Source organism: Carassius carassius, chromosome 31, assembly GCF_963082965.1.
Source record: "Carassius carassius chromosome 31, fCarCar2.1, whole genome shotgun sequence".
NCBI classification, from domain to species: domain Eukaryota; kingdom Metazoa; phylum Chordata; class Actinopteri; order Cypriniformes; family Cyprinidae; genus Carassius; species Carassius carassius.
Window position 1 is genome coordinate 1,183,629 of NC_081785.1, and position 19,233 is coordinate 1,202,861.

At 37.3% G+C, this 19,233-nt stretch overlaps 1 protein-coding gene and 1 long non-coding RNA gene across 3 annotated transcripts in view; both read left to right on the forward strand.

The window, feature by feature from the left end:
• Positions 1 to 16,772, forward strand: part of LOC132111261 (kelch-like protein 29) — a 127,623-nt gene extending 110,851 nt beyond the window's left edge. For both annotated transcript variants that reach the window (XM_059518411.1, XM_059518412.1), the window contains exons 12-14: positions 5,295 to 5,488; positions 13,162 to 13,306; positions 15,589 to 16,772. In XM_059518411.1, coding sequence (XP_059374394.1) covers positions 5,295 to 5,488; positions 13,162 to 13,306; positions 15,589 to 15,772 — 523 coding nt within the window. In that variant the 3' untranslated portion in view covers positions 15,773 to 16,772. The remainder of the gene's footprint in view (positions 1 to 5,294; positions 5,489 to 13,161; positions 13,307 to 15,588) is intronic.
• Positions 16,773 to 18,178: 1,406 nt separating this feature from the next.
• On the forward strand, positions 18,179 to 18,924 carry LOC132111984 (uncharacterized). The gene is made up of 2 exons (XR_009424858.1): positions 18,179 to 18,487; positions 18,521 to 18,924. It is a non-coding gene; the product is annotated as an uncharacterized LOC132111984 (long non-coding RNA).
• Positions 18,925 to 19,233: the final 309 nt, after the last annotated feature.

The window sequence follows — 19,233 nt, forward strand, 5'->3', positions numbered from 1 at the left end:
GCGTCCAAGAAAGTCCAGCAAGTGCCAGGATGGTCTCCTAAAGAGGATTCAGCTGCGGGATCGGAGTGCCACCAGTGCAGAGCTTGCTCAGGAATGGCAGCAGGCAGGTGTGAGCGCATCTGCATGCACAGTGAGGCCAAGACTTTTGGAAGATGGCCTGGTGTCAAGAAGGAGCAACTTCTCTCCAAAAAAAAAACATCAGGAACAGATTCATCTTCTGCAGAAAGTATAGTGAATGGACTGCTGAGGACTGGGGCTAAGTCATATTCTCCGATGAAGCCCCTTTCCGATTGTTTGGGGCATCTGGAAAAAGGCTTGTCCGGAGAAGAAAAGGTGAGCGCTACCATCAGTCCTGTGTCATGCCAACAGTAAAGCATCCTGACACCATTCATGTGTGGGGTTGCCTCTCATCCAAGGGAGTGGGCTCACTCACAATTCTGCCCAAAAACACAACCATGAATAAAGAATGGAACCAAAACACCCTCCAACTTCTTCCAACAATCCAACAACAGTTTGGTGAAGAACAATGCATTTTCCAGTACGATGGACCACCGTGCCATAAGGCAAAAGTGATAACTAAGCGGCTCGGGGACCAGAATGTTGAAATTTTGGGTCCATGGCCTGGAAACTCCCCAGATCTTAATCCCATTGAGAACTTGTGGTCAATCCTCAAGAGGCGGGTGGACAAACAAAAACCCACTAATTCTGACAAACTCCAAGAAGTGATTATGAAAGAATGGGTTGCTATCAGTCAGGATTTGGCCCAGAAGTTGATTGAGAGCATGCCCAGTCGAATTGCAGAGGTCCTGAAAAAGAAGGGCCAACACTGCAAATACTGACTCTTTGCATAAATGTCATGTAATTATCGATAAAAGCCTTTGAAACGTATGAAGTCCTTGTAATTATATTTCAGTACATCACAGAAACAACTGAAACAAAGATCTAAAAGCAGTTTAGCAGCAAACTTTTTGAAAACTAATATTTATGTTATTCTCAAAACTTTTGTCCACGACTGTGTATATATATATATATATATATATATATATATATATATATATATATATATATATATGTATGTATATATATATATGTATGTATATATATGTATATACAGTACAGACCAAAAGTTTGGACACACCTTCTCATTCAAAGAGTTTTCTTTATTGTCATGACTATGAAAATTGTAGAGTCACACTGAAGGCATCAAGGGCTATTTGAGCAAGAAGGAGAGTGATGGGGTGCTGCACCAGATGACCTGGTCACCGGACCTGAACCCAATCGAGATGGTTTAGGGGTGAGCTGGACCGCATACAGAAGGCAAAAGGGCCAACAAGTGCTAAGCATCTCTCGGGGAACTCCTTCAAGACTGTTGGAAGACCATTTCGGGTGACTACCTCTTGAAGCTCATCAAGAGAATGCCAAGAGTGTGCAAAGCAGTAATCAAAGCAAAAGGTGGCTACTTTGAAGAACCTACAATATGACATTTTCAATTGTTTCACACTTTTTTGTTATGTATATAATTCCACATGTGTTAATTCATAGTTTTGATGCCTTCAGTGTGACTATACAATTTTCATAGTCATGAAAATAAAGAAGGTGTGTCCAAACTTTTGGTCTGTACTGTGTATATATATATATATATATATATATATATATATATATATATATATATATATATATATATATATATATATATATATATATATAACATAATGCTTCAATATTAAAAAAGTATAACATGTATTAATATTATCAAATGTTGTTTAAAAATATTTTATAATGTATTATACTATCTTACACAATAATATACACACTTTAGAATATGTAAGTTTTACACACATTTGCTTAATTTAAATATAATAATCCCCCCAAAAACATATCGATTCCACACCTGCACTGCTGATTTCTTCAGCTGGATGTGGATGTGTTAATGTGGGCACTGGATTAATCCCGGGACGCGCTCACAGACGTGGGAAGCGCTGAGTATATTAGGATTTAGCAAAATGATACAAGAGCAGGATTTTACTGAGGAGCCGAGTAGCCCAGAATCCAGCTCATATGCTGCTCTGATTTCTAGAGGAGGACCTGCGGGAGACATCAGGAGATTGCTTGTTAGAGGGTGAAAATTGAGCAGGGAATGAGCCGCAGTCGCACTCGCTGACTGAGACCATTATGAGTCTTAATGGAGGAGCAGAAACGTGTTTGGAGACGACTGGCTTATCTACTGCACATTTAACAGATACTGGCTGTGGAAGATTACTGGAGAAGTTATCACATCTGGAAAAACCTCCCGAGCAAAACCCCGCAGCACAGTATCATGCATAAATTAAAGGAGTATTTCAAGGTATTTTCACCTTAATGTCTGTAGAGAGTCAACTGCAGCAGGCAGGTGCGCCGGAGGATTTCATGCAAGAACCTCACGACTGTTGTTCTGTGAAAGCATTTAATATAACTGATTGTTTTTTAAAGCTGGTTGTATAGATATTTTAATCATTCAGCATCATCCATTTCCATCGTCTGATCACATAACACATTAACTTTGAGAAGCATGATTACAGAAAATAAGTCTCAGAAGTGTTGTTTTGTGAAAAACGTTTATTTAAATATTATTACTTTTGTATTTAATAATAGAAAAATATTTTTATATTACATATTTGATAGTATTATATTAATGATATTTTGAAATAGTGTTGTAAAATGCAAGATATAGACGTATACATTTTGTTTATTTATATCTGATAATTTAAATATTGTTACATAAATACTGTGTAATTAAAAAATGTATACACACTTTAAAATATTTATGAACTATATTTTTATATTGTATAATTAAATGTTACTCCCTAAAAATGTATAATAATTTATTTAAATTTGATGATTTAAATATTAATCCATCCATCCATCCATCTTCTTCCGCTTATCCGGGGCCGGGTCGCGGGGGCAGCAGTCTAAGCAGAGAACCACAGACTTCCCTCTCCCTAGACACTTCCTCCAGCTCTTCTGGGGGGACACCGTGGCGTTCCCAGGCCAGCCGGGAGACATAGTCTCTCCAGCGTGTCCTAGGTCTTCCCCGGGGTCTCCTCCCAGTGGGACGCGCCCGGAACACCTTCCCGGGAAGGCGTCCAGGAGGCATCCGGAACAGATGCCCGAGCCACCTCAACTGACCCCTCTCTATGTGGAGGAGCAGCGGCTCTACCCTGAGCTCCTCCCGGGTGACTGAGCTTCTCACCCTATCTCTAAGGGATCGCCCAGCCACCCTGCGGAGAAAGCTCATTTCGGCCGCCTGTATCCGGGATCTTGTCCTTTCGGTCATGACCCAAAGCTCATGACCATAGGTGAGAGTAGGAACGTAGATTGACCGGTAAATCGAAAGCTTCGCCTTGCGGCTCAGCTCTTTCTTCACCACGACAGACCGGTACATCGACCGCATTACTGCAGAAGCTGCACCGATCCGTCTGTCAATCTCCCGTTCCATCCTTCCCTCACTCGTGAACAAGACCCCAAGATACTTAAACTCCTCCACTTGAGGCAGGAACTCTCCACCAACCTGAAGTGGGCAAGCCACCCTTTTCCGACTGAGGACCATGGCCTCGGATTTGGAGGTGCTGATTCTCATCCCAGCCGCTTCACACTCGGCTGCAAACCGTCCCAGTGCAAGCTGAAGGTCCTGGCTTGATGAGGCCAACACGACAACATCATCTGCAAAGAGCAGAGACGAAATCGTGTTGTCACCAAACCTGACCCCCTCCGGCCCCTGGCTGCGCCTAGAAATTCTGTCCATAAAAATCGTGAACAGAACCGGCGACAAAGGGCAGCCCTGCCGGAGTCCAACACGCACCGGGAACAAGTCTGACTTACTAGCTCCGAGGGAGGCTGGAGATATTGAGTCCGAGTGGACCATGTTCTCCATCTCCATTGTCAAAGTGGCCGCTCGGAGCTGTGGCCGTAAGGTCTCCGGTGCCTGTCGAGGCGGCAATCCCCGAACCCGGTGGTGGACACCGGAAGTAAGGGATGCCGTCAAGCTGAAAAAGGAGTCCTATCAGGCCTGGTTGGCTTGTGGGACTCCTGAGGCAGCTGACAGGTACCGGCAGGCCAAGCGGACTGCAGCCCGGGTGGTTGGGGAGGCAAAAACTCGGGCCTGGGAGGAGTTCGGTGAGGCCATGGAGAAGGACTATCGGTCGGCCTCGAAGAGATTCTGGCAAACCGTCCGGCGCCTCAGGAGAGGGAAGCAGTGCCCTACCAACGCTGTTTACAGTAGAGGTGGGGAGCTGTTGACCTCAACTGGGGATGTCGTTGGACGGTGGAAGGAATACTTCGAGGATCTCGTCAATCCCGCTGTCACGTCTTCCATTGAGGAAGCAGAGGCTGAGGGCTCAGATGTGGACTCGTTCATCACCCAAGCTGAAGTCACCGAGGTAGTCAAGAAACTCCTTGGTGGCAAGGCACCGGGGGTGGATGAGATCCGCCCTGAGAACCTCAAGTCTCTGGATGTTGTGGGGCTGTCTTGGCTGACACGCCTCTGCAGCATCGCGTGGCAGTCGGGGATGGTGCCTCTGGGATGGCAGACCGGGGTGGTGGTCCCTCTTTTTAAGAAGGGGGACCGGAGGGTGTGTTCCAACTACAGGGGGATCACACTTCTCAGCCTCCCTGGGAAAGTCTATGCCAGGGTACTGGAGAGGAGAATCCGGCCAATAGTAGAACCTCGGATTCAGGAGGAACAGTGTGGTTTTCGTCCAGGCCGTGGAACACTGGACCAGCTCTATACCCTCTACAGGGTGCTGGAGGGTTCATGGGAGTTTGCCCAACCAGTCCACATGTGCTTTGTGGATTTGGAGAAGGCATTTGACTGTGTCCCTCACGGCGGCCTGTGGAGGGTGCTCCGGGAGTATGGGGTCCGGGGCCCTTTGCTAAGGGCTATCCGGTCCCTGTACGACCGGAGCAGGAGCTTGGTTCGTATTGCCAGCAGTTAAATATTAATTAAAAATAATAATTTATAATATATTTTATATATATATATTTGTAATTTAAAAACAAGAAGACATGGAGACGCGTTTCGCTGTATTCGCATACTTTTTTTTTTCATTCACGTCACGTCTTTTTATTTAGCCCGACTTTAATAGTCATTTTTCCAAATCATGATAAGTTCTGTTAGTGGGTTTTGATGTTTACAAAACGTTTAACCCTTCATATGAGCAGTCAGAATCGAACAGAGCAATGTTCTCTCTAAAAAGAGGTACTTTGAATTCTGCTCTTTCTGTTGCTCCAGGATAAATGGCGTTTCATTTTCTCTCCAGGTACGACACCATCACTAACCAGTGGGAGATGGTGGCTCCTTTGCCCAAACCTGTCCATTCTGCAGCGGCGACTGTGTGTGGGGGGAAGATCTATGTGTTTGGAGGAGTGAACGAGGCCGGCCGCTCTGCTGGAGTACTTCAGTCATATGTGCCTCAAACCAACGCCTGGAGCTTTATTGAGTCGCCAATGATCGGTAAGAGCGCTCGGGACAATTACTGAAGTGCAAACTGTGCTCCTCACCTGCTGTCTTCTGGGTATGGGAGCTTATAAGTCATATACACTACTGCTCGAAGGTTTTGGGGTCAGTATGAAGTATTATTTGAAAGAAATGAATAATTTTATTCAGAAAGGATGCTTTAAATTGATCAAATATGCCGGTAAAGACATGTTTAATGTTGCAAAAGATTCCTATTTTGAACAAATACTGTTCTGTTGAACTTTTATATCCTCAAAGAATTCAAAAAATTACACAATTACGAAGCAGCACAACTCTTTTCAACATTGATAATAATCAGAAATGTTTCTTGAGATTTGCTATCAGCATATGATTTCTGAAGGATCATGTGACGCTGAAGACTGGAGTAAGGATGCTGGAAATTCAACTTTGATCACAGAAATAAATTACAACTTTAAAATGTATTTAAAAAGAAAACAGTAATTTTAAATAGTAATACTATTTTTACTCAAATGCAAAAAACATTCCAAGCCAAGCTTTTGCACGGTAGTGCAATAATATACTGTAAATGTATGGAAATATATTTTACAAAAAAAAAAATGTAAAAAGAGCCAAACTCATGCATGGATGCATGGATAATTTCAGGTCCCCCATCAGATGCATTTTATGCCTAAAGTTTTGCATTAGACAGTTTTAAAACTGAGAAACTATAACTTCATGAGATTTCACTAGTATTTGACCTCATTAGTATTTGGCATTTTGACACACGCCAGAGATCTTGAGCTTGTGGGTGGAGGGACGCTCAAGGGAGAAGGAACTTTTTTCCAACCTGTGTCTCAGAGGCGAATGCAGCCCTGAGGGACACACAGCAAGAGCAGGACTCGGGCGTTTCATTACAGCTGGAAAAGCAAGCGTTTCCCCATTAGTGCAGAAATAAGTGTGGATTTGAAAAAGGACACACAGCCACATTCAAACCGCCCTGAAACCAGCTTCATCTGCCAATTTTAGTCAGCAGAATAAGTTATTTTGGATATCCCTCTGACTGCTTCAAGCCTTTCTCAGAGACATGTCTGACGTTTAAAATATACAGGGACACTCAACAATAATTAGTTAACATTAAATAACAGTGAAAAATGCATCTAAAGCATTTATTAATCTTAGTAAATATTAATGTCATCATTTACCAATCCATCAAAATTAAAAGTTTTATCTGTTAATAATATTTTACGGACATGAGCTAACATGAACTAACAATTAACATTTGTATTAAAGATGAATAATACTGAAACAAATGTTAACTAATGCAACCTTATTTTAAAGTGTTATCATATATATGGTTATGTGGGTCGGACCACTGTCAGCCTCTTAAAATATCTTCAATCGTGTATGATCAAATATCATAAAAAGTATCTTAAAAAAGTCTTAATCAATTTAAGTGTTCTTTAATTTGGGGAAGGAAAACCAGAAACATGATATGCCTTAATGTGATTATTAACCTTCAAAAGGCTATCCTATAAATATGTTTTTTGCAGTTGTAAATAAAATGGGTTATTGGAGTAGAGTTTACAAGAAAATACTATTTCAGTCCTTCTACTTCAAACTTTCATGTTTAATTCACTGTTAGTTGATGTTTCTGTGTAAGCACGCGGCGCTGTTTTGCATTGTTCAGGATCACGGTTTCAGAGCAGTTTGCAGTTAGTTAATATCATGCATTTATGCAAAGTTATTGCTTATTGGTCTTCTTTTGATTAATTATGGTTATTTTTATTGGTTGCTATTTGATCTCCCTCATGGTTTTGAATGAGCAGCTAGAATTAATACTGCAACGCAAAGAGATTTCAAAATGAGAAAAAAAGCATAGGAAAGACGATAGATAGGAAAGATGATAAATAATTATTATCTGTTTATTGCTGTTCTTTAAACACACTTTTGTATCTGCAAGCTCCAGTGTAAGTCAGCAAGATTTGTAAATGTCTTGTTATATTTGTGTGGCATGCAGATAGTCAGATGTCCATGAATAACCAAGGACCTTTTAAAGCGAATCTGTTCATAGTCATCTTGGTGAAGCCTGTAGGCGTTTATTTTCTAGTAATGCATGAACAGCGTGTATCTGCTTGAATGGGGTTAGTCTGAAATCTCTAAAAGAGTATTTTTGGGCCAGCTAATTGGCGCGTGTGTTCTTTAGCAAAGCAGCCCGGTGAGTCCATTGACAGCAATGGCGTTTTGCAGCAACAAATTGACCAGAATTTGTTTGTTTTTAATGAGATTTCCAGCGTCCTCCAGCAGTCGTCAGTGTGAACAGAGCTTCACTGTATACTGTTTCTGCTAACATTAAGTGCACGCATAATGAAAACTCAACCTTAGCTAGTAACGAGTTTCTTGTGTTTGCATGCCTTCAACAGATTCTCACTAATTATCCTCTCTGCCACTTGACAAGACCATCATTCACATTTACAGATGACTCAAAGTCTTAACACTTAATGCTTTTCCTCTAGAATTCATCTTGTGCTGCATCTATGGCTTAGATCTATTAAATGTCAAAAGGCCGTGATTTCATTTAATAAATGTGAGCATTGCATGTTCAAAGTCAAAACATGGATCTGTTGTACGTTTCAGAGCATTTTGCAATCTCTGAATATAGTTTATAATATTTTTTGATTAATGTTTAGAATTTGTAAGGAATTTTATGTTGAATGCTTTCTATTTCAAAGAACCTAAGACACTTGGCAGATTATATTGCTGAAAAGAAAATACTTAGTTTAATAAACTGCACAAAAATACTATTTTTTGAATTGCATATGGAATATATATTTTCTAAAACCTTTTACTCTAAAACTGTGAGAAAATTAAATCTTAACGAATCATGTTCCAAATTTGAGATTGATATCTCGAATATTTATTTAATTAGTTTTGTAATATTCCAGGGAAGTAAAAAAAATAAAAATCTAAAAACATAAATAAAAAAATAAGTCACAATGATTTAACTGCACCGCCAAGGGTTAAAGCAAAGGAAAGAGTAAAAAAAAATTATAACAATTTATAAGTACATATAAGAAGTTCTTTAGAAATAATGATGTCTCAGAAGTGTTGTGAAACACAAGCAGAATGTCTGAGCTTCTTTTGTGGATTATAGAAAGGGCAAAATACACCATTAAATTATTATAAAGCTGTCCATGTAATTTATGTCCTCTAAAAATATGATATGATGTGTATTGTGAGGAACAGATCCAAATGTAATTTGTTATTTGAAGCAAACATTTCATTGGAGTGTAATATTTCTGAGTTTTTTTTTTCTCAGGTCTACTATAGTTAACTAAAACTAAAATCCTAAAAAATATTTTGTGTGTTAATTTTGTAAAAAAAAAAAAAAAAGAACTTTAACTACATTAAATTAAATGTTAAAATCTTATTTTATATCATGGAATTTCCAAGGTACTAAAATAACTAAAAGGTAAAACTGAAATAAAAAAAAATAAATAAAAAAACTAGATACATTTAAAAGAAACTAAAACATAAAAAATAATAATAATAATAACAAAAGCACATGACAAAATTACTAAAACTAAAATCATAAAAATAATAATTTATAGGAAATTGAAATACAATAAACTCTTAACTGAAATAAAAAATAAATGTAGAAAAAAAACTTATTTTATTCCTGATTATTGCCAATGTACTGAAATATCAAACTGAAATAAACATTAATAAAAACTATATAGACACATTTAAAACTAACAAAAATGATTTAAAAACGACAAAAACACACAACACATTTGCAAAAACAAAAAAACTTTAGATAAAATTTTAAATGAAAACAGAAAATCTTTAAGTCCATTAATACCTTTGTAAAGTTTTTAGTTTGTCCAGATTTAGACTTTTCATGAAAAATATTTTTCTTTTATATCTATTATGATGTTGCAACCTTGTTCTCACTATGAATATAGCCATGAAAACAAACAAGTTGTTATTTCCTGATGATTTTCCTCCTTTTTTCTCCTTGTCAGTGAGTTTTTTGTAGCGCATGAGTCCTATGGACTACTTTTATTGTGTTTCTTCTTGTTTTCTTGCTCTTTTGAGCTGGAAAGATGTCACTATGATCTGTGTGAAGATTCTTCATTCTAGTTCCACAGAAGTAATAACAGCGTCCAGGTTCAGAACGACACAAGAGTGAGTAAATAATGATAGAGCTGTCATGTTTGTGGAATGAGCTCTTCCTCCAGCCAGTTGGTGATGTTTGTAACTGAATTTGAATAAGGTCTGACGCGTCACATGAAACTCCTTCTAAAGCATCAGAAAATGCATCAGAAATGCGAGCGCGGTCATGCCGTTGGTAGCAGCGAGAGTGAGATATGAACTCAACTGAGATATGTGACTCAAAGCTCAGAGACGGTGGCTGACATCATCTCCAAAGGCCAGCTGCATGTGAGAAGAACATGATGTTTGGATTATTGTGTGCGATCTGGAAAGGTCATTGGTGATGTCAAGTGTTGCAGGTATTCCTGCGCTGGTGGATAATGAACTCTTCAGGGTTTCAGCCGGTAACGTCATCTCAGCCCGAGTGCTTATTGATTTCGATGTTGCTCTGGGCTGTGAGACGCTTATTGATTCTGATGTCGCTGTGGACATTGTGGCCCAGGGATCATATGTTTATTGCAGCCGTGTTTGTGTAAGAACCAGCAAAGGCTCAAATACAAAGCACCTCAGTCTTCATTGTCTTGTTATTTGACTTCAGACACGATCGATAAAGCCATGGAAACGGTCAACAGTGGTAGAGGAACTAAAATGACTGTTTAGCATAATAAAAATGGCCGTGTAATTGCAGTGTAGGTCAGTGGAGACTAGCGGCTGAAGATGTGGGGAGGTAAAGGTTGCAGGCTCAAACCCAATAAAAACTGATCACGGTATTGGTTTATATGATTAATGCTTTTATTCAGGAAGGATGCATTAAACTGATGAAAGGTGACAGTGAAGACATTCATATTGAAACAGTGTCTATTTCAATATTGTTTTGAACTGTTTGTGTATCAAATAATCCTGAAAAAAAATCACAGTTTCCACAAAAGTATGAAACTGTTTTCATCATTGATAAAAATAAGAAATATTCAGCATATTAGAATGATTTCTGAAGGATCGTTTGATACTGAGGACTGAAGTAATGATGCTAAACATTTTAAGTGCTAATAAGAGTTAAAAAATATTACTCTTTTCACAGTGTTTTTGATCATATAAATGCATTAAAGTATTTACAAAATGTAAGTGCCTTAACATTTGCCTGAAATACACAATGACTGATAAAATTCTCCTGTGCACTGCAAAAATAACTACTTAAGTTTTAATTTGTTGTACTTTTTATCCAGTTAAAGTGTCAAAAAACAAACAAATGTTGAAACAAGAGCAATTTAGTTACATTGCAAGTAATAGTACATTTTTGTAGATTGCATTGCAATATAAGAGTATTTTGTCTTATTGCACTTGCAGATTTTTAAACACTTGTTTTGAACTTTCACTGTATACTTCAAAATGTGAAAATGCACGAATCCTCTTGTGGTAAAGATGCAAGTAGCTTCTGACCATCATTTTTAGATATCTGAACTAAAAAATTAGACATAAATACTTGTTAAGTATAGTATTTCTTGCATTGTTGGTAGTGCAGTGACACATTGAGCACTGAAAAACGATAAGATCTGCCGTGGAGAAGTTTGATTTGGTCAGTCAGCAGTAAGAGAATCGTCTCTCAGTTGACAGTCAGCGATCTTCCTAATGTTCTCTTTTGCAGTTATTCATCTCTGTCCGTCTTATCGGCAGGGAACAGTACTGTCAGCGTCTGTGAATGACAACACCTTCCTCCCGCTGGCACACTTATTGTGTTGACAGGCCAGAATCGCAGTGGTACAGGCTCAGGCTCCTGCTGTACTGTATTGTGTTCTGTGTTTTAACATGTAAATAAAGCGGCTGTGGAGAAGAGCCGCCCGTAGACATGGAACACATCGGGGAGACGAAGGGCTTTGGTGTTATAGCCACATTTATGGAAGTGTGAAACTTTGTTTAACTAAAAGCACTGCCGCTGTTTGTGTGCGATATTCCTTCAAGAGCCCCGTTTAGTAGTTGTGCCACATGAGCGAGGATGAGAGACTGACACTTCATATTTACTTCAAATCATCCTCAAACATGTGCGGTCAGGCAGAGAACTGATGCCAGACGGAGATTCTCTCGAGAAACACTGCACAGAAAGTTCAGAAGACAACTCCAGAGAGGCAGAAGGTGAAAACATCTAGGTCACATTTCACTGTTTTTAATTGTTTTGTTGTTGTTTGTTTGTTTGTACTAAGGGAAGAGTCTAAACTATCTCCAGTGGTTATTTACATACAGGACACAAATGCTGTCAACTGAGTTGCACTAAACCCATGAAATTCATTTAAATAATACAGAAATTATGTAAATAATAAATCATATTTTGTGCATTACAATATTAAAAATCGCATTCGTTTATTTTGTTTGTAGTTATATTAAAACTGAAATGTTACTAAATTTCATTGTTTTAAATAATACAGAAATTATAGTTTAAATAATATTTATTTTTTATGTTTTTGCTTGTATTGCATATTTTAGAAATGTTTGCATTACAATATTGCAATAATAAATATTTATAATTATTAAAGATTAAATAATTAAAGATTAATTATTCATATATTGTAATACATATTTAAGCCACACACAAAATAAAAACATATACATAAATATAAACAATAAATCAATAAATATTATATATATAATTTGTTTTATTAATTAATTTATTGTGTGGTGAAATATGTCTCAGTTCTTAACAGGTTTTTTGAGATTTACCAATGGACTGTGGTGGTGATCTTGTATTTATCTTGTGGTTAGAGCATCGCTTAACTTTGATAGATTAAGTGAGCTCAAATATTTCTCTTGTTTGGTGTTCAGTATTGCCCATTGCACATGGACAGCATGCACGTTTCTATTTCTGACCATTATTTATTCATCTTTCCTCCTCTTTCTTAGTTTTTTACATTATCTGTAATATCTGTTCTTCCCAGTAGGTCTCACTCCAAATCTGAAAAGGCTCAAGATTTAATTAGCTCAATGTTCTCCTGTCTCTCTTCAGCGGCTGAGGTTGAAGTCACAGCTGCTGGGTTGAATGTGAATTCAATTCAATTTGCCACTCATAAATTATTTATGTGTTTTCCCCTGCTTGATTACTCAAATCAAAGAAGTTAACCACATTCATGCAAACATAATGTGCTGGAACAGGGCTATTGATTTACAATTGGACAGTCAACAGAATGATCTCAGCTGTTACTGTTAGACTCATATATTGTTGAAATTAATAAGCTGTTGCTTGGCTTTCTCAATAAATGAAACGTAATATGCTTACTGTTTACATCTCTGCTGTAAAATGGGGTTTGGTATCTTGTTTATAAGATGAGGTGTGATGCCTTAACAAGACATTTATCTGAAGTCAGCATGAAGCCAATTGACCTAATGTACTTTAATACGTCTTCCTGGTCTTACTCTGAATGATTCATCTGTGCACATTATTCTTGATTGCAAGATTGCAATCCAAAATGCAATTCATTCACTTATGGACTGGTTTTATTTTGTTTTTACATTGGGCTTTGACTTCCAACCCCCAAAAATGGTGACTTGTGTTTTATTCTCCCATTGTTCAGATAACAAATACGCCCCCGCTGTGACTCTGAATGGATATATCTTCATCCTCGGAGGAGCGTATGCCAGAGCCACCACCATATACGACCCTGACAAGGGAAACATCAAAGCAGGACCCAACATGAACCACTCCAGACAGTTCTGCAGGTAAGACCAGCATTAGGCTATGGAGAAACCTGGATGGAGAGGTTTTAGAGCTGTCAGAAAGCTAGTTAGTCGTGACTACTTAAACCGTTCATGATTCTACAAATACAGCTATATAGAAGTATAGCTTTGCTGTAATGGTGCATCAGTATTACTTCCTGAGTAATACCACTTTGTTTTGAGAATTTGAATTTGTACACTAAATGCAAAATGCTAATAAAGTGAAACACTGCTTAATTGAAGCTTTGAAAAATTTATGAAACTTTTGTGTTCAAATCACTGGTTCGGAGCTTGTATCAAACTCACCAAGTCATGTGATTAAAGCATACATAGTTTCATCATTTCTCAGTAATTACGACTCAAAAGGTCCCATAAACTGGAAAATATGTAGTTACTCAGTTTATATTGCATTACAGACATGAATTATACCTCAAATCATGTGTCTTGTTGAGGCTACTTCATATGAACACACTTACATATTCTTCAAATCAAGCATTTATAGTCAAGTTAGTCAAAAACCATACTTAAAGCTTCTTTTTTTTAAAGCCTCTCTTAATCAAGTGATACATATATATACCACAGGCTCCCACTCCAGCTGTCTAAAATGCATTTGTTTTTAGTGCTTTGACTAAGTTATCTTTATTGTTATTATCCTTATTAGTTTAGTGACAAATGCATGTAAATGTGTTGCAGTCGCTTTCAAATAACCCAAAAAATTCAATTCTCGCCCCATAACTGCTACCATTACGTAATGTTAATGAACATGATGAGCATTAACGACCATCATCAAGTGAATGCAGATGGATCAAGCTGGGAAAAGCACATTGTCAAAGCGATGTGTTCCAGTTTACACAAAGCCTCCCCCGCTCGCTCCTAAGACTTTATTCGGTGTCCCCCAGGGTCGTGCTTTGGGCCCGATTTGCTTTCAACGCTGATTGGTATTCGCAGCAGAGGCGGCAATTAGCTCAGCAGCAGATGAAGCATGAATGAGCTGCCAAACAATCGCTAGAGCATCAGGTTCTCCCAAAACACACACAGACACCTTTTACGCTTCCACTGTGTATTTGTGATACAAATGTGTTTTCCCGAAACGACACGTCAGTTACAGTCATACTCGCATGAGTTTCTGCATTAACATTTTGAAGCCTGTCAAGGGCTTGAAATGAATACGGCCCAAAAAGAAGATTAGGAGGTATATGATTCGTCTCATCCATCAGTTAGACAGTTTTACAATACCGAGCCTTTATGTAAGATGGCAAATGGGAACATAATCTTTATCATCACACTTATGTACAGTATGTGGTTCAAAATACAGAAATTTGTTCTCGAATAACTAGGGGCGAGAATCTGACAGAATTACACAGACTGCTGCCAATTCACAACTCCAACATTGCCAAAGTATTTTAGCACTGTGTTCGGTCCAATCAGAAACTGAACCAGCGAACAAGGTTTTGCATTAAGAGGAGCATGACAGGCCAAGACTTAAAGCCCTCAGCATTAGAAGATTTAGCAGTTTTGGGTTAGCTTATAGTGTATAAAATCTACTTAGGTGTAGACAGTTTCTTATTGATAATCTGTTATATTTTTTAATATAATAAAAACATTTTTTTTTTGACTTCTCACTTTAGTTAAAATTTTAGTAGTTTTGTTGTTTGTTTTATATGTCTGTAATTTGTATAATTTTTTATTCATTCGTTTTAGTTTATTTAATGTTAGTATTTTAGTACTCTGTTAATGTAAATGAAATGCTGAAATGAAATTATTTAACGTTTTTTTTTGTTAATGTTCAGTTAATGTTTATTTTATTTCAAGTAAAAAAAAGTATTGAATTAATTTTAGTTAAGAATAATATCACTGGTTTACTGTACCACTGTATATTTTTTGTGATTGTTTTTTCTAATATATATTATTATTAATTTTGTTGTCGTTATCACTTCTATTTGTTTTAATTATGGTTATATTTTTTTCTGCCGTTTTATCTTTCTTTGTTTTTAATAATAACAATTGATAATAGGCTCAGGGTTGTCTGATATCTTATTGTTTTTATATTATATATTTAATATTTTTATTATTATTAGCATTTTTATTTTAAAAAAGGTTTAGTTTAATAATCTTTCTTTTTTGTTTTTATTATTAGTAGTAGTAGTATGTTGTAGTAGTATTTTATTTCATTTTAGTATAGGTTGTAGGTGGTATTTGTTCTTGTTTTTCCAAAAAATGAAAATCGGCGGTAAAAAAAAAAAAAAAGGAACTAATCTCGTTCCGAAATAACATCTTTTTTCCAGTGCGGTGGTCCTGGATGGGAAGATCTACGTGACCGGTGGCATCGTGAGCAGCGAGGGTCCTGCGCTGGGAACCATGGAGGCCTTTGACCCCTGTACAAACACGTGGACGCTGCAGCAGAGCATGCCCTGCCCGCTCTTCAGACACGGCTGTGTGGTTATTAAGAAGTACATTCAGAGCGGCTGACGCTGACACAGACGAACACGACTCCACCGTCTCCTGCACACCGGACACCAACTTTCACAACACGGCCAGGATTAGCAGTGCTGAGACCGAAGCTGCGCTCACTTTCTGACACCCACTCGGAATAGAAGCGAATCTTTTCTGTCGGGCGCAAACAGGCCTTCGTGTAATATAGCGCACCTGACAGAGCTGTCCTTAATGTGTGTGTGTGTGTCGTGGCTCTAGCCTTAATGCTCTGTGGCCATTCGGATTGAACTTTTTTTTACATAATTCCTTTTTATCTTCATTAACAGAGTTCACTAGGTTTTTCCATTGCCACCGTTTTAATGTTTGCATAACTTTCATTCCTCTTTCTTTGAGCAATAATGTAAAATCACACTGTCTGGTTTCAGTAATCCATGTGATGGTTCACTCAGTCGTATCACTATTTCATCATCTCCATTCTGAAGCACTTTTTAAACATGTAGAGGAGACAAAGTTGTTGAACAAGAACTAAAACCTCATGTGACCTCAGTTCGATCAGTCTCAGCCTCCTTAGTTACTGTTGCTCACTCAGACAAGCACGTCCCTGCAGATTTCAGTGCAATTGTTAGTAAAATGTGCTCAGGAAGTGGTGAAATGGATTGGATGGTATTCATATGTGGGCTTGAATGAAGCGTGACATTACAGAGGATCTTTTATCTGCCGTTTTGGACCCGAAACTGATAAATTACGCAGTAACGTGATTAAAAAAGGCAGAGACTGTGAACAGAGGCTGCCAATGCTTCTCGCAGTCACTGAAAAGAGAAAAACAATCCCAGCTGATCACATTAGTGTAAGTGAACAGAGCTAGTTACACTGCAGAAACTATATGATCTGAATCAATATGCACATAAAACGGCATGCACTGCAAAAACAATTCTTAAGTATTTTTCCTTGTTTTACAGTACAACTATCTAAACATTTAATTCAAAATTGCCAGCAAAATGACTCATGATGTTAAGTCTTGTTTTCTAAAAAATAAAAAAAATTAAGTGAGTTTATGCCTAAAACAAGGGGAATTCGAAGCGAAAACAAGCTTATTGACCATGGGGTTTTTTTTTTCTTTTTCAATATAAAATGCACTTATTTTGAGTCATTTCTTTCAGAAAACAAGACTTAATATCTTATGCCAATTTGAGTCTCATGTAAATGTAGCTTTAAAAAAAATGTAATGTTTGTACTGGAAAATAGGACAAAATTACTAATAAATAATAAATTTGATAAATAAATAAAATTTTTGCAGTGTCTAAATAAAAAAAAAATAAAAAACATGCATTTGTATTGGAGCAATGGTACACTGCAAAAATAACAAGAATAATGACTTGTTTTCCGGTACAGGCATCTGAAATGTAAATATTTTAAACACCTTTGAAACCAGATGCATTTACTAGAGAATCAACAATGATTAAGTTATTAGGATTTGTTTTTAGAGGTTAAATCTTTAATACAAGTGCATTTTGTAAAGCACTTTGAATTACCATTGTGTACGAAATGTGCTATATAAACTTGCCTTGCCTAACCTTTAATGCCCTGCATATTTTTAACTTGTTTTAAGTATAAACAAGCTGAAAACAAATGGAAAAATCTGTCAGTGCAGTAAGACAGAATACTCATATTAATGATAGAATTTATGAAAAACTTTTCTTATGCAATATCGTATGCAGTGTTGTTCTCAAGTAGACTAATCTTGTTGATTTTCAGACACTTTTCGATTTTACTTTTAAACAAGTCAAAAATACTAAAAATGTAAAGTTATTTTTAAAAATTCTGGCTGACATCTTACTTGTTATTTTGGGAATGAGGGTGACAGTTTAAATTATTACTCAAGGTTTATTTAAAGATTTGAAAAATGCATTTATCATTATTCAGACAGATCCTCTATAGACTTGCATTAGAAAGGAGCGAGCGCTTGTCTGATGATACGGTACACGCCAACAGCTGCTATGGTTGGACTGGCGAGGGGTCAGTTATCATCAGGTCTGGACAGAATGTGTTTTTTAGGAAGTTAGCATGAAATTAAAATGGACCTTGTTTATTTTTCATAGTGAAGGATTAACAGATGCACGTTATTCTGGAGAGGAAACCGAATTGTCTTTGAGATCTTTCATCGAACTCAAACGACCTTTGAAACTACTTTCCTTTTTGTCTGACCTCATTATACTGCAATAATTCACTTTTTTTTTTATCGGCGGTTTTATATTCTTTTTGAATAAAAACATTTAAACAATTTTTCATAAGACATTAGAACTTGTATTCAGAAAATGTACTCCATTTTGAATTAAGTTTGTTTTCCTTCCCCCATTGGAAGGTTTTTTAATCCTATTTTAAGGAAAAATCCAAATTTATTGAGTGAGGTTCATGCATAAAACAAGAAAAAAAAGCAACTGGGAAAGAAAATGAAACCTAATGCAAGATATATATTCACTGCAAACCACTCCCGAGTCCAATCCTTCATCCACCTGCCTCTATTGTTCACTATCCCATCAATTTGTGATAGATAAAATATCTAGATGTTGACATTAAAAACTGTGAGGCAGATTCTGTCTGAGCCTGATTATAACTCACATCTGCACAAGTTTAACTTGACATCAGGTAGGTTTATTATAAGATCCGAATCAAACACAGGGGAGTATATTTATGTGAGATGTGTGAAGAATTGATGGCGTTTGGTTTGGGTCTCCATCCACCATAAGACCTGTAATCAGGTGCATCCTGAACCGGAAGCTGAAGGTGGGCTTGAGCACCTCAAACTGGACTGAAAGGACATTTGTGGCTTGGTTTTCTTGTCTTTTTTCGGATCGTTTCACTCTTTTCTTGCACGCAGCCAAAGCACAAAACATCTGAGACTCAAAGGGAGAACAGGAAGTGTTTGCCTTCATTTCCTCCGCATTGCCAAACCACCAACCGGTGAAGAAACAGGGAGGACAATTATCTGTACACGAAACTAACTAAAGTTTATTTTAGGATCTTTACATGTCAACAAACTGTTTCTAGACAAAATGTGTATATATAGAATGTTAAAGAAATGGTATGTACTAAACACAAACTGTTATTGTTTGAATTGATGATCGTTTCATCATTAATAAGGACAGTAACACGAATGCAAAATACAATGTACATTCGTAATGAAAGAATCACTGGTCTCTTATTTATTTGGAATACTAATTTTTTTAAATTAAGCAGTGCTGTTAAGTGTAATTTTCATCTGCTTGAAGATAAACCAGCTAAAAATCCCACAGATGCATGTTAAATAAGGCCATATCTAGAGACCTAAATATCACAGTGGACTCTTTTCACGTGATACACACCTAGCAACCACATAGCAACACCCTGTAAACTGTTCATAACACCCCAGCATGCTGGCAGTTTTGCATGGCTGTGTTTATCACTCACATTGCATTCAGAATATAAAAACGTGTTGAATATTTTTGGCAGAGTAAATT